Source organism: Aotus nancymaae, unplaced genomic scaffold (assembly GCF_030222135.1).
Source record: "Aotus nancymaae isolate 86718 unplaced genomic scaffold, 86718_ANA_hifiasm-v0.15.2.pri h1tg000011l, whole genome shotgun sequence".
NCBI lineage: Eukaryota > Metazoa > Chordata > Mammalia > Primates > Aotidae > Aotus > Aotus nancymaae.
This window is the reverse complement of record NW_026988422.1, coordinates 23,288,180-23,304,906: the sequence shown is the minus strand read 5'-3', so window position 1 is coordinate 23,304,906 and position 16,727 is coordinate 23,288,180. Positions and strand designations below refer to the sequence as shown.

At 34.1% G+C, this 16,727-nt stretch overlaps 1 protein-coding gene across 2 annotated transcripts in view; it reads right to left on the bottom strand.

Annotated features, from left to right (window-relative positions):
- STRN3 (striatin 3) overlaps positions 1–16,727 on the bottom strand; it is a 127,396-nt gene that overhangs the window by 31,568 nt on the left and 79,101 nt on the right. Inside the window, exons 6-8 of one of the 2 annotated variants that reach the window (XM_012468395.3) lie at positions 14,090–14,219; positions 12,801–12,942; positions 6,902–7,012 (exon numbers count right to left, since the gene is read on the bottom strand). In XM_012468395.3, the coding sequence (XP_012323818.2) occupies positions 6,902–7,012; positions 12,801–12,942; positions 14,090–14,219 (383 nt within the window). The remainder of the gene's footprint in view (positions 1–6,901; positions 7,013–12,800; positions 12,943–14,089; positions 14,220–16,727) is intronic. The other variant, XM_012468403.3, reaches the window with a different exon arrangement.

The window sequence follows — 16,727 nt, the reverse complement described above, 5'->3', positions numbered from 1 at the left end:
ATGAAAGCAGATTTCATAATTAGTAGTCTTCACTCTATTGTGTAGAACATCTTTTTTTTCTTTTTCTTTTTTTTTTTGAGACAAAGTTTCACTCTTGTTGCTCAGGATGGAGTGCAGTGGTGCGATCTTGGCTCACTCACCGCAACCTCTGCCTCCTGGGTTCAAGCAATTCTCCTGCCTCAGCCTCCTGAGTAGCTGGGATTACAGCGTTCACCACCACACCCGGCTAATTTTGTATTTTTAGTAGAGATGGGGTTTCACCAGGTTGCCCGGGCTGGTCTCGAACTCCTGACCTCAGGTGATCCACCAGCCTCAGCCTCCCAAAGCGCTGGGATTACAGGCATAAGCCATCACGCCTGGTCAAGCATCTTGCAACTGTAAATTTAATGTCTTTGTTTTCTTTCTAAACCTATCCAATATTCTAAACATAATAAATGCAACAAAGCAACTTCAAATAAAAAATCTGAAGTCTTATTAGCAATAATGAGAAAACTGTAGTGGTATGAGTATAACGGAATACTAGACAATATTAGTATCAATATTTCAAGGCATATTTGAAGACGCATTAAACACTAATTAAATAAAAACTGAAATTTACAGACGTACAAATACTTGTTCTAATTCTTACAGCAAGGAAAACTTGAATGTAGTGACACAAACATGGCTCTCTGCAGCCTCAAGTTCCTTGGCTCTTGACCTTCTGGACTCAAGTGATCCTCCTACTTCAGCATGCCCAGGAGCTGGGACCACAGGCATGCACCACCATGCTTGGCTAATTTTTAAAAAACTTTTGTAGAGACAGGGTCTCACCATGTTGTCCAGGCTGGTCTTAAACTCCTCGGCTCAGGCAATCCTCCTACCTTGGTCTCCAGAGTAGCTGGGACCACAGGTATGCACTAGTATATCCAGCTAACTTTTGTATTTTATATTTTTGTAGAGATGGTCTCACCATACTGCCCAGCCTGGTACTAAGCTCCTGGGGTCAAGCAATCCTCTCTTTTAAGCATCCCAAGTGCTAGGATTGCAGGCATGAAGCCACTGTGCCCAGCTAGCAAAACTTTCCTACTACCACGAATACAACCCACCTACCTCTTAACAAATACAAAGTCCCATATAAATGCATAATCCTCTAAACAGACTACGACACAATGAAAAACATACTAATTATGCCTCATGTAAGCCAAACTATAGACTACTGTTACATTTTCAAATTCCGCTCACAAACACACACACATACTCATGCCATGAAATTTATCTTCCTATGCCCTCTGTAAGTAAAATGTACTTTTGAATAAATCTAACATTTTCCATTTCTCAAATGAGCCCTCCCTTTGTTGATCAACCTTTATATTCTGAAGCAAAACTAACTGTAGTAGGCAAACAATCTGGAAAAGATAAGCTTATTTTAGCATGAAAATTTACTTAAGTCATGTTTGCTAAATCTGTTCTATTTTTTATTGTAATTAAAGTTTTCACATGACAATTGTTCGCCTTAAATAAATACGAGATCACAATAATAAGAAAAAATAACTTCAACTGCAAAGTGAGTCTTTGGTTTTAAAAAGTGCACTGATTAAAGAGTATCAATCTGATACATTCTGATCCTAGGCAAAATACCTAAGTTATTTTCTTGAAAAGAAAGAAAAAAATCCTGAGTTAAAGGACATGAATAGTTTGTTTTAAAATTGTGACATTAAAGCCAGAAACATAAAACCACATTCCTAGGTAAAAATAGTATCTCTTTGCTATGAAATAATTTTTTGTCTTTGAGGTAGGAGAGGGAATATAACTATTCTGTGGGCTCTTCGAATTAGTACTATCTGCTAAATGGAAGTAGCTTAATCACAACAAATAATTTGTAGTGCAAGCAAAAAAAAATAGGCTTTTTAAAAAGCCTACTTAAGAGTAATTTCTTCTTAAAGGTATTCAAATGCCTAATTTTGGATATGTGGCTTGAAGTCACACTTTAAAAAACTGTATTTCCTGGTGACATGTTTTCTTGGATCTAGAATAGCAAATGACAAATATTAATATAAAACTTTAAAACTAAATATTAGAAAATGATCCAGGGGAGCTTACTTACGATTTACATTAAAACGAACTGAAAAAGTTAAAAGACTTCCTGCTTTTCTACTGTATTGATAATCAAGCCAGAAGGTGCATCGCAATTCTGTAACACCAGTAAAGGAAGAAGGGAGATGGCAAAAAATCATATTCTATACATAGAAAAGACAGAAAAGTCAGCATAAACCAGAATAATTAGGAAAATTAAGGTAAGTCCACCCACTGAGAACCAGGACTAAAAACATACATATTCCCAAAATGTGAATTTTTAAAATGGGGAACATCTTTTGAAGGAAATGAAATAATCTTTTATTGGTAAGTTTAAATTGTATAGGTATAATATAGCTTAACAGTAACAGACTATAATAACAGCTCCTATAAAAGGAAAATTACATTATTATAATCCACAGTTTAAATTTTCCATGTTGAAAAGGAGGACAAATATCAAAGTCTTAAAAGATTTTTAGCTGCTCTGCCATATTCTAACTACAGCCTCCATATTTCAGATGCTTTGTTCACACTGTGTGATTTTTAATCATTATTGATTTGTATGTTTTTACTAAGATATAAAATACAGCACAAATGGAGACCTTAAAAAGTTAGAAAAATGCTACCAACCCAACATTTTTACAAAAGATTAATTCAGAACATTCCTTCACACTCCTCCCAAATTACAGAAAACGTATTAATTATTAAAAAGTGAAAGAAAACTGAGTTTTAGCTTAGATATTAGTATTGCATCAACATTTACGTCCTGATTTTCATGACTGTACTGTGGTCATACATGAGAATGTCTTTGTTTAAATATATGCTAATTTATTTAAAGAACACCATTTCTACAACTCAGTTTTCTGAACTATTCCAAAACAAAAAACAAAAAACAAAAGTTTTCACCACGTTGGCCAGGCTGGTCTTGAACTCTTGACCTCAGGTGATCTGCCCGCCTCGGCCTCCCAAAGTGCTGGAATTACAGGTGTGAGCCACCACACCTAGCCTCATGCCTGAAATCTTAATGCTTTGGGAGGTTGACGTGGGACAATCACCTGAGGCCAGAAGTTTGAGACACACCTGGGCAACATACAGAGATCCTGTGCATTAAAAAATTTAAAAATTAGCCAGCCATGGTGGTTCACACCTGTGGTCCCAGCTACTTGGGAGGCAGGAGTGGGAAGATTGCTTGAGCCCAGTAGTTTGAGGTTTCAGTGAGCTATGATGAGCTACTACACTCTAGCCAGGGTAGCAGAGTGAGATCCTGTCTCAAAAAACAAATAAATAAAAAATAATATATTTACAGAAAAGAAAGGGAATAGCAAGTGTGGTAAAGTGTTAACATGTGGTGGGTAACCTGGGTGAAAAGTATATGAAATTCTCTGTACTATTCTCACAAAATTTTCTTAAGTCAGAAATTATGTCAAAATAAAAACTTAAAAGGAAAAGAAAGCTTTAATCCTTTGAAGCCTGAGATCAAAATAACTGCATCAAGCCTCTTTAGTTTCATGGTCTTGACTCTTAGAGTATTAATAAGATAAAGTACATCTCAATTATATTGTATATCTCACTTAGTAAGAAGGAAATACTGAAGTGGGTCTACACTCCAAGACAAGGCTGTCACTTTTAATCCCTTTTCCTCTTACCTGGGTGGGGGAAAAAAAAGGATGGGATGGAGTGAACAAGGTGGAAGACACAGAAACTTTAACTTAGCACTTGATTTTAGAAGCCTTTCCATTTAAAAGTCAAATCTTGAATGAGTCTTTACAAAGTTAAAAAGTCAGCATTCTCGCCATTTTGCTCTTTCCCTTCCAAAAAAAGAGAAAAAGACTGGATTACATCTGCTGATTCCATATGGTAAAGTTAGCAAATAGTTTTCTTCCCTTTAAGAAGTTGGGGTGAAAAAATCTGTAGAAGCTTAGTGCTAATCCAGTAGGTGTGACTTATTAATAAATTCTGGAATAAAGAAAAAATATCAAGATTGGTAAATGTATACAAATTTACGTTTACGTAGGCAGAATAAGTTCTGGTTCTGTAACACAGTAGGGTGACTGTAGCTAGTAATAATGTATTCTATATTTCAGGTTAGCTAGAAAAAAGGATATTGAGTGCTGTAACCACAAAGAAATGAATATGCTAACTACTCTGATTTCTATCATTATTCAATGTATTAAAACATCACATGGCATCCCAAAAACATTTATAATTATGTGTCATTTGTAAGATAAAAAAAATTTTTTTTGAGACGGAGTCTTGCTCTGTCACTCAGGATGGAGTGCAGTGGTGTGATGTCGGCTCACTGCAACCTCCGCCTCCCAGGTTCTAGCAATTCTCCTGCCTCAGTCTCCTGAGTAGCTGGGACTACAGGTGTGCACCACCATGTCCAGCTAATTTTTTTATTTTTTGGTAAAGACGGGGTTTCACAATATTGGTTTCAAACTCCTGACCTCGTGATCCACCCACCCCTCAAAGAAGCCCTCTTTCATCTCTTTGACATACTGGGTTCCTTTCTATTGTTTGGAAAGAAAAAAAATCACAAACATACACAAAGGAATTATTTGTTGACATAAAACGATGTTTTCTATAATGGCAGTAGGCAAATTATAATATTATGTGTACTAAGCTCCAATTAAAAAAAACATAAGGCCAAGCAGGGTGGCTCATGCCTATAATCTTAACACTCTGAAAAGCTGAGGTGAGAGAATGGTTTGAGGCCAAGAGCTCAAGACAAGTTTCGGCAATACAGAGAAACACCATCTCTACAGAAATTTTTTTTTAAATAAAATATTAGCCAGGTGTGGTGGTATGTGCCTATAGTCTCAGCTACTCAGGAGGCTGAGGTGAGAGGATGCTTTGAGGGCAGGAGAGCTTGAGGCTATATTGAGCTATTATCTGCACTACTGCACTCTAACCTGGGTGACAGATTGAGACTTTGTCTCTAAAAAAATTAAATTTTGCATGACAAGTTAAAAATTGAGCTTTAGTTTATCTAATATTTCTTAAATATACTTTTTATAATTAAAAATTTTTTAGAAAAATTTAAAAGCAACAGCTAAAAAAGACCTTGAGTTGACTGCTATCTTATTTCTGGACCTCAAAAAGATACAGGTCTAGTCATAATCTATCAGAAGGGGAAATGGGATACTTCTATTTTAAATTAGAAGCAACATTATCTAACATTTCAAAAGAAATCTTCAGCAGATTAAATCAGTTTATGATACTATATATAAAATAAGCAACACACTATTCAAATAAACTACTTTATTTCTTAAAAAAAAAAAAAAAAACCCTAGGCTGGGCGCCGTGGCTCATGCCTGTAATTCCAGCACTTTGGAAGGCCAAGGTGGGCAGATCATGAAGTCAGGAGATCGAGACCATCCTGGCTAACATGGTGAAACCCTGTCTCTACTAAAAATACAAGAAATTAGCCCGGCATGGTAGCACACACCTACAGTTGCAGCTACTCAGGAGGCTGAGGCAGGAAAATTGCTCGAACCCAGGAGGCAGAGGTTGCAATAGGTTGAGATCACACTACTGCACTCCAGCCTGGGCAACAGAGCGAGACTCAAACTTAAAAAAAAAAAAAACCCTAAAATTCTAATGTCATTTTGTCTATTCTAAAATAGTCAATCATGCAAATGAACTTTTATACTCAATATGCTTGCATTATAGGTAAATGATGTTAGCAACTAAACATAACCCCAGCTCAGTATCAAATGTTTTTAAATACAATAAGCAATTCACTGTATAGTCTTTTAATTCACATGCAATAACAAAAGCTATCATAAAGTTATAAAAGAAAATTTTCTAACGGGTGAAATCCCCAAAACTTCACATATTAGCCCTCACAATAAATGAAATCACTCAAAAGGAAATTCACACACTTTTCCATTACACCCGCCATTCTACATATGAATGTATGTCACCAAAGAAACATAAAAGAATGTCTATATTGTTTTCGCCTTTTTCCTCAAACTATTTTCTGCTTTATATAGTCAAAATGTTAGACTAGCAGGAGTCAACGGCCAATTCAAAATAGATCCAAAAAATAAGTTTCAAGTCTCTCCAGTTAATAGTCATACATCTGAAGATATTTTTCATGTGGCAACTTCTAAGATTGTTTCACCGAATGGAAGTGAATCGCTTGAGAGAAGTGTTATAGCTGATTTATACGTTTAATAAATACATTGGTTAATATACAACATACTGAAAAATACATCCAGGCACCAAGACATCCAGCAATGACTAAACAAACGCTACTGTCACCACTACCTTCCCACTCCTGGTCTCCTGCACCACAGTAGCCAAAAAATACTACCCAAGAGATTCTTTTGGCGGCTGTTGTTGTTTGCAGTTGAACTGCGGAGAACTGCTCTTCAACTGCAAACAACAGAAAGCAGAAACTATAGAAAGGGCTTTCCTACTCACTGTATGTAAGGATTCCTGAACTAAGAAATGTAACCTGGATATGAGTTGTTTATAACTATACTCTATGTATCAAAAATGGAGAAATTTATACTTTTCTCCCTTTTGAACAAATTTTTATTAAGTTTTTATTCCAATGCCAATATTCCTAACAATTTGGTGAAGTTTTTAAAGCTTAAAAACAATCCTCAAAATCTTCCCTTCACCCTTCCCATATATTTTATATGATTTTCTACTTGATCAAATAACATCCTAAATTATATACAAACAAATTTCAATTATACAACAGACAAAGTTTAAAGTTAGTTGCCCCCTTTACGAAACAAAAAAAATTAAGTTACACCAAAAAAAAAATAACAGAATTGAAGAATTTTTTCTCAATTATTGGTACACAAAAATTATAATAGTCAGAATCTGCACTTACTCTTCACCCCTTTCTTCCCCTTTCGTTCCTTCTTGTACTGTTCCTTCAGTTTACTTATTAGTCCCTGGTCTACATCCCAAACCTCAGCAGTTGGGGAGAGGTCATCTTTATCTACATGCAGCATATTATTAAAAGAAAAAAAATCAGCAGTTGGCAATGCAAGCTGTTGGCAGTAAACTATTATAGCTTTACATAATCATAATAAAATGTACTAATAGCATATATTCAAAATACTTTAAAGGTGCAGTCTCAGTTCTGGTATTCACAACTCAAACTCTAAATGCCCAAGTCATAAATTTCTAAACATTTAATACCAACAGTTAAATGGTGCTTCATTTTTATGAACCACAAATTTGAAGGTTATTATTCATTCAATGGACTGACATTACAAATCTAATGTTATAAAAATAGATCACTGCATCTTTATAAAAATGTTAATAAAAATTATTCAGCCAGCATCATAAAAGCAAATGAATGAAATACATGCAAACTACTTGGAAAAGTGCAAGCTAGAAAGTTAAGTGCTGTTTCATTGATGAAAATATTCATGCACCTTCTGTCATACTGATTCTGCATGCACAGGATTAACTGTACTAATGGAGAGGCATTCTAGTCCAATATAATACATACATATAGTTCAAAAATACAATGTCTTGAATAATCCATACAAAGCATTCAGAGAATCTCACCTCTGCCCCCACCCACCCAAATAGTTCAACATCTCGTTACCTTCTTCCATTGGTCTATAACTAAGATTAGCAAAAAAAAAAACAAAACAAAAACAAAAACACAAAAAAACAAAACTCAAATTCCACTGAAGAATTTTTTTAGAAATGATTTCTTTTTCAGGGTAAAAGTAGTGATAAGCATGGAGAAGTGAAAACATACATTGCTGTACATCTGCTAAAGATACGTCAGCTATTTTAGCTGAATAGTAAATCCATTATTTAGAGAAAAATTTACTCATGGTAAACTAGAGGAAAAACAGCACTAAAAAGAGGGAACATAAAAATAATTAAGTCTTCGAGAATTATTTTAAATACTGAGGATTTTCCCCTCCTTTGTGTGGTTTTAAAACAGCCATGTCATTAGGAAGTTTAACACTGTGACTTGTTAAGTTTTTGGTAACTCAGTATATTGTGGCTCACAAAGTTTTGTAAGAGCTACCCTAGGCCTCACTGACTTAATCTATAAAGTAGACATAAAAAGCCTTTCTTTTCCTTTATAGATTATTTTATGTACCAAACTTTAAAAATTCTCATATTTGAATGGTACACAGAAATGTAAATATTTACTGTAACTTGAGTTTTTCCTGCTACAATTGTCGTAAGTTTTCCCTGATGGTTATCCTATCTATGATCACAGGTGGTCAGTATGTAAAAAACTAAATCCTAAGCTTTAAATCAATTTGCTAACTTGAATTACTTTAAAGTAGGTTACTCAAGACTAAAACTTACAGGTAAGGTTATCTGTCAAATCCACAAATTGTAATGCTGTTTGTAATACAGTTTTAAAGAGAAAATTCACTTTACTCAATTCACATGTATTCAAATCATGAAGTTTCCTGAAAATTACGCTGCATCAGGAATCCTTCTGTAAACTTACTGAATATACCAAAAAAAAAAAAAAAAAAAACGGATCTCAACAATTAATCATTTGCACTCATCTTAATGAAGTTAACAATTCTTAATTTCAACTACTCAAAGCAAGACAAATTGACATATTTTGAGCAAATATTTTCTACACCTCACAGAGACCAAAAAACCTTAAGTCATACAAAGTTTATACAGGAAATTAGATAGAACAGAAAAATTTAGTATGCAGTTTTCTAAAAGATCTATGTAGAGAGAATAAAACTGTGTATAACTCTAACTATAGTTGACAAAGAGAGTGGAGTGAAATTGCATAGGGAATAAAATAAGGATAAGCTTAAGGAAAAAAATACTTGCAAGATAATCTCAAATCTAGAAAACAAAAGTAAATTTAGGCAGTGCAAAGAACAGGCTGGTGAATGCATATGTGCACAAACAACATCCTGAAACTTGCCTGGTAAGTAACAGCTGATTTGATATTGCTTATAAGAAATAGATAAGAGCAAAAGGGAAGAGGCAGCATAATCTTCTACATATTAATCCTGTTTTTAAAAAATCTAGGGGGAAAAAATACCAAGAAATGAGGTTGAATCATTTACAATAACTTTTTTGTCTAAAAGAAAACACAAATATGCATAAGAAAGTTGACTCCTGACAGCTCAAACCCACAAAAACATGAAATTCTATTATGGTAATTCTGATTACCAAAGCATAGGAATTACACAAATCTATTAACTGTAGCATAAATTTATTACTAATTTTATACAAATAATCTCATACTTTATCCATTATGCTTAAGTACAAACATTCAGGTGATAACTGTATTTTGTACTTCTATAAATCTCTACAGATCACAGTTTCAAAGGCAGGAGACAATAAATGAACAATTTTAAAATGTCTAGTCTCCATGAAATAAAAAGCAAAATAAAAATCCCAACTATTGTTTTTGATAATGAGAAGAACGAAAAATTACTAATATTAAACTCAGACTAATATAGATGACAGTGAAAAGACCATTTAAAAGCTTCCTAAAAGACAGTGGTTTCGTAAATAAAAAAATTCAAAGTCAGAGATAACAAAGTTAATTGTTGACTGCTAATTCACAAAATAAAAACCAGATTCTCTAATGTGAGTAAGTACTGGAGTATGTTTCATTAAGACAAGACTTATTTAAACAAAAAAAAATCAGTGCTCTTTTACCCAATAATTTAAATCTGGGCATTGTAGCTCACACCTGTAATCCCAGTACTTTGGGAGGCCATGGCGGGTGGATCACCTGAGGTCAGGAGTTCAAGGCCAGCCTGGCCAACATGGTGAAACCCTGTCTCTATTAAAAATACAAAAATTAGCCAGGCCTATAATCCCAGTTACTCTGGAGGCTGAGGAAGGAGAATTATTTCAATTCGGGAGGCAGAGGTTGCAGTGAGCCAAGAATGTGCCATTGCACTTCAGCCTGGGTAACAGAGTGAAACTCTGTCTCACCAAAAAAAAAAAAAAAATCTAAATGCTACCACTTTCCTATTTATAAACACATTCAAATTTTTAGCAAATATATTTCATAAATATAAAGACTGCTTGCATATTCATCTTCTTTGCTTTGGAAAAAATGACTACGACATCTTGTTGAGTAGAAATAATGAACTTTGGAAACAGTGCATAAATCACTTGACAGTTTTCATTTCTTTTAGAAAAAAAACTATTTGAACCATCTTGTACTTAAACAAGTTATTTTCCTTCACCGAGAACTTAAAATGTCTTAAAGATGGTATTTCCATCTTGTCTGGAAGATATTTTTTCGATTACTTCCGCTTACACAGGAGACACAGGCACTGTCAAATATTGACAATAAAAAGCAAAGTATTGAGAGTTGTCTTAAAACTCTGCTCTACAATCTCAAAAGTCTTCAGACAGAAGGATCAATCAGTTGTACCTAATATGGAAACTATTATCAAAGAAATAATGCCATTCCATATAAATTAAATTCCTGAATTTTTCCTTTATCCTTTTGACTAAACTGCTAGCAACTTTAGGTTAAGGAAACAGGAATTAATTTGTGTCAAGATTTAGCTAAAGAGATACTCAATAAATTATTTTGATCATTTTCTTTTTAATGAAAATAATCTAAATGTGCATCACAGGGCTCTGGTTAAATAAAATTACAGCACATTATTGACAGGATATTATGAAGCTATTAAAAATGATGCTGACTGGGTGTGGTGACTCTTGCCTGTAATCCCAGCACTTTGAGAGGCCAAGGCAGGCAGATTGCTTGAGTCCAGGAGTTCAAGACTAGCCTGAGCAACATGGACAAACCCTGGCTCTACAAAAAAAATGCAAAAATTAGCCAGGTGTGGTCACACGCCTGTGGTCTCGTTATTGAGGAGGCTGAGGTGGGAGGACCCCTTGAGCCTGGTAGGCGAAAGTCACAGTGAGTCAAGATTGTGCCACAGCACCCCAGCTGGGCAACAAAGAGAGACCCTGTCTCAAAAAAACCAAAAAGCGTTACAGAAGAACCATGTATTAAGTGAAAAGTGTGCATTACAAATCAACATTGAGCAAAATCCTTTGTTAACTAAGTAAATATATATACATATACTTATAAAAAAATTCATCTTCTCATGTATTTGTAGGTTCTAAGTTTTCTAAAACATGCTTCTATTACAAAATAATTATATATTTATATAATTATGAAACAATCAGGAAAAAAACAGTACTTCTGAGATTACTGGAAAAAGATAAGGTATTTCCAACATTGAATGCCTGCACAGAGAAGCTAAAAGAAAAGTTAAATACTTTTACTGTTTCTCCTGAGCAATGCTGATTTTGAAGAAAGGTACCATTCTAAAACACAATCGTTTTCAAATAGTAAGTACAAAAATGTAGTCTACAAAGTAATTGTGGAGTTTTCCCATGTTTTAAATTAATGTGTCTCTTCTATTTCCATTTAGGAAAAGAGAAAAGTGAAGGTTTGAAAATAATGCTTGAGAATTATAAAAAGAAAACCGGTGGCAAAATTCAAATCTTTTAAGTACTTGATTCATTTTTTATATCAAGAATAAATGTATTATATATTAGGTTTATTCTCTCTTGCTATTAGCAATATTTGGTTTAAACACATAAATGAGGCATTTTCTAAAAACCCAAATGTTTGCTATCGAAATAATTTTTTAAAAAAATCTAGTGATTATTCCTCTTCCTTGTAATTAAGCAAAACTTTGATGTATTAAAATAACCTTCTCCAGGCTAGAAGCAAGGGCTCATGCCCGTAATCCCAGCACTTTGGGAGGCCGAGGTGGGCAGATCACGAGGTCAAGAGATCGAGACCATCCTGGCTAACAAGGTGAAACTTCATCTCTACTAAAAATACAAAAATTAGCTGGGTGTGGTGGGGTGTGCCTGTAGTCCCAGCTACTCAGGAGGCTGAGGCAGAAGAATTGCTTGAACCCGGGAGCCAGAGACTGCAGTGAGCCGAGATCACACCACTGCACTCCAGCCTGGCAACAGAGCGAGACTCTGTTTCAAAAAAAAAAAAAAAAAGTAATAATAACTTTCTCCAATAAAGCTCAGTAAACACACTTTGCTCTACCTACCAGACAACATGCTGATATTAAATGAGGATTGCATGAACGTATTTACTAGGAAAAACATAATGGACATCAGCTATTACCTTAAAATATTTTTTACACTTATTTTACTTCCTAATGGGGTTTTTAACTGTGTACAGATAAAAGAATCGTTTTCTTTTAGTTATGCCTGAATTATTATTCTCATTATGTACCACTTCCAAAGTTTAGGCCCTAACATTTTACATACTGAATATTATAGGCAGTAAAGTTTAGTATCTTCATTAAATTGTGCTCAATATAGAGCTATAATTCAGGATTAGTAGCTTTATTCCTTCTTAGTAATTAGTCAGATAACACCATATAGACATACTGAGTTAAATCTTCCTAAATCTAGAATACCAAATTAAATAATGGGAATGTTTAAAACTTAATACATACATTTTAAAAAATCTATTAAAGAAAAAGAAACTGAATTTCCAAATTAATTAAATAGTTCAACTTTAAATCCAGACAAATTCCAAAAATCTAAATCCACCAGAAGCCATATATATTAAGCAGTTTAGTCACCAAATGTAAATAAATTGGTACCAAATACCTTGTTATTATTCAATACCACCTCCCTTGCTCTCAGTTTAACTGCCACCATACATTCAGATACACACATTCCACATGTAATATTTTATAATAACCCATCATTAAAGGCTAGATTTCCTCCCACCCCCTATTTCTTTATCACCTTACCCCATTCTGTGCCATCCCCCGAACTCCGTGCTTCGCCAGCTCCTTCACCATCTTCGGCAGTCACTAAAAAATCAAATTCTTTCAGTGCTTCCTCAGTATCAGGATCGTCAGTTAGGTCAGCAGCTAAACCTTCATTACCTATCTATAAATAGAATATAAACTAAGAATTACTTTTATTCTATATTAAAAAAGGATCCTTTAATATTGTCACATAACTATATTCACCCATTTTAAAAACTTTAGATTGTCCATGTAATTCATAAATCCCGAATTATACCTTAGATAAATGGTTCAACAGTGCTGTGCCAAGATCGATCTAAGTAATATGGTACTAAAAATGGTTTAAGTGCTAATCATCAAGAACAGTTAATCTCTTAAATTACAGTATATTCATAATTAGTCCTCCACTGAAGAATCAGTCACTTATTTGCATTCTGATATGTTATCTTGAGTTGACCTCATAAATGGGAAACTGCATGCTTAGTCCGTCATTCATAGAGATATGGCATAGCAAATATTTTAAGTTCATAACTGTGATAATTATAATAGTGCTTTACCTTCCAGAACAAAAAAATTAAAAGGCTTAAAATCTCTATTCACCCAAATAGACTATAATACACATATAGAATATATCAAAAAACTGAAAACTGATTTTGTAGACTGGGAACTTTTGTGGAACATTGTCATTTTTTCCTTACATTACTGTAAAATCTCAAAGTACCAACAATTAGAACTACCCACATTTTTTATATGGTTGAAATACTGTACACTACTCTGGTAACTCACAAATGGACGATCAACTCTACTTCTATAGCTAGCCCCCTAAACCACTAAAATAGATAAACCTGTTTCTTAGGTTATATGCAAAAATAAATTTTTATTATTCCTTACTAAAGAACAAGAATGTTGAGACTTACTTATAATTCACAGATTACTCCCTCACCCAGGATGGAAGTATTCCCACTGCAACTTCAGTTAATTTATGCATGGTGTACTGTACAAGAAGAGATAGACTTCTACAGTGATTCTCAATTGTGGGTAGCTTTAAATAGGTTTCAAAATCAAAGGACTAGGCCTATAAAAACAGACCCTTTCTTGCCCATTTAGTGAATAATACAGCAAACAATAATTCCTACTGTATGTAATGCAAAAAGAGCTGAACACATAAAACATTTAAGCGATATGTAAAATGAAGATGATCACTCCCAATGTAACTTAAGACATCTCAAAAATTCCTATTCCAACTACATGAATATATAGCTAATAAGAATATAAAATCTAATTCCTACTTTGTGTTTATTCATTCGATGTTTGTCTTTTCCTTCTGGGATGCCTTCAATCATGTCGTTTTCCTCTTCTTCATCACTATCATCAGCATTTTCTAAGAAATTGAATGTCTCAAGAACATCACCAGAGGGCCTGTGGGAAAGAAAATAGATGAATCCAACTACTTAATCGGTTCGTTCTAATATTTCTTTCTGGTTCCTATTTTAAATAAATTCTTAAAATTAGAGAGATTCAAATGACTACCTTCTGTCTGAGGACTTTATTCCAGAAAAAAAAGTTTGAAAGATTCATGTTCTACAACTGAAATAAAAGTAACTATTCTCTGCTGTATTTCTCCAAAGTTCATTGTCCAAAATATTTTAGGTAATTACTGCATCAAAATAAAATCCTATGGTATTAGACACTCGAATTTATTATTAGTTCTCAAAATAAAGTCATCATAAGCAACTGAAACTTAGCATTTCTTATAACTACAACCTCTTACAGTTTAGTATAAATGTTTGAGGACTAAAACAGTAAATACCAAAGTTTTTACTGGTATTTTACGGGCAAGGCCAGGGACAGTGCTTCATTTAATCCCAGTACTTTGGGAGGTGAAGGCAGGAGGATCGCTTGAGCCTAGGAGTTCAAGACGAAGACCAGCCTGGGCAACATAGTGAAACCTGTCTTCAGAAAAAATTAGCTAGGTATGGTGTCGTGTGCCTATAGTCTCAGCTACTCAGGAGACTGAGGCAGGAGGATCACTTCAACCCAGGACGTTGAGGCTGCAGTGAGCTATAACTATACACTGCATTCCAGCCTGGGTGACAGAGCAAGACCCTGTCTCAAAATGAAAACAAAAAAATTTTTAAATAATTTATCAAGCAGCCCAGATTTAATTTATAGTAAATCAGATATAAAACACCCCAATCCATTTCACAGCCTGTCTTATCTAGAAGAAAGAACTCAAAATCTATTAAAGAAATACTTTTAAGTCTTACAGAATCACTCATTTAACAGGTAATAGGGACAGGCTTAACTAAATATTTTAACTAATTTGAGTTTCTCTATACACACACAAAAAAGGTTTTCATATAGTTGTTTAAATGTCTAACAATAAAGGCAGCAACAAAACAATAAAGGCAGTAGAAAATTCATCTGAACAATAACTTTCACCATGAAAAGTCTCTGCTCTGCCACTAAGTAGCTGCTTGAATTTAGCCAAACCATTTAAATCTTTGGCCTCAATTTCTTTACCTGTAAATCATGGGGGCTGAATTAGATTATCTCAATGTCTTTACTAAGAGTACATGATACCAAAAAGAAAAATAATACAAAACTCAGGGAGGGTTTTTGCCCCCCCTCCCTGATTGGTTGCCTCCATTAGTTCAAATTAGCATATAACACAATTCAGATTATAGTCATCCCTTGGCTTCCATGAGGGATTGGTTCTGGGATACATACCTCCCCCTACGATGCTCAAGTGCCTACATACATTCTCCCTATAGTATACTTTAAATCATCTCTAGATTATTTATAATACCAAATACAATGTAAATACTACGTAAATAGGTGTCATACTGCATTTTTAAATTTGTATTTTATTTTTTGTCATTTTTTCAATGTGGTATTTTCAATCCATCGATGCAGAATTCACAGACAGAAAGAGCTCACTACATTTTTTAAATAGCATTAACAAAGAGTTTTAATAGGTTGTACTATATCCCACCCAATCCAGCACACTGTTTAAAGAAACTGTATAAAGACTGAATGTAGAAGGAGATGGTTTTTACAAATTAGTAAAAACAACCACAAATCTACCAGAACAAAATATACTTTCAGCTCAACATTTATAATATAACTTAGTATTTGGAGATTAAATGAAAGGCAATGAATGCACTTGATAAAAGTGGCATACCAATGATAAAATAATTTAAAATAATTTTTTTTTTTTGAAGACGGTGTTTCACCATGTTGGTCAGACTGGTCTTGAACTCCTGACCTCAGGTGATCCGCCCGCCTTGGCCTCCAAAGTGCTTGGATTACAGGCGTGAGCCACCACGCCTGGCCCTAAAATAATTTTTTTAAAGATCTAAGATATTTGTCTTTAACTTTGAAAAATTAAGTACTGCTGCTCCTTGGATAGAAATTTCTGTCTCTAAAATGAGAGTTCCCCTGTTTCCAGGTTATAAAAACTGCATTTAATCATAGCAATACATATGCATGGCTTTAAAAGTCAAATAGAACACAAGCATAAAAGAAAGAACTGATGAATCAGATTTCACCAAAATTATTAATGTTTTCTCTTTGAAAGATACTAAGAGAATGTAAAGAAAACCTGTAAATTGGGAAAAAATATTTGCAACTTTTATTTGATGAAAAACTTGTGTCAAGGGTATATAAAGAAATCTTAAGCCATAATAGTAACAAAACAATTAAAAATGGGGAAATATTTCAAATAGACATTGCATCATAATGATAGGTGGAATGTAAATAAGCATATGAACAGATGCTCAACATCATTAGTCTTTAGGGAAATGAAAATTAAAGGATCACAGACTGTGAAAGGTCTCAGGGTTTTCCCTGCCTTCAAGCTAACAACCTAGTCTATTACTGTTTCATGAATCCTGAAAGAAGTCATAAAATTGAGTCAGAGACAAG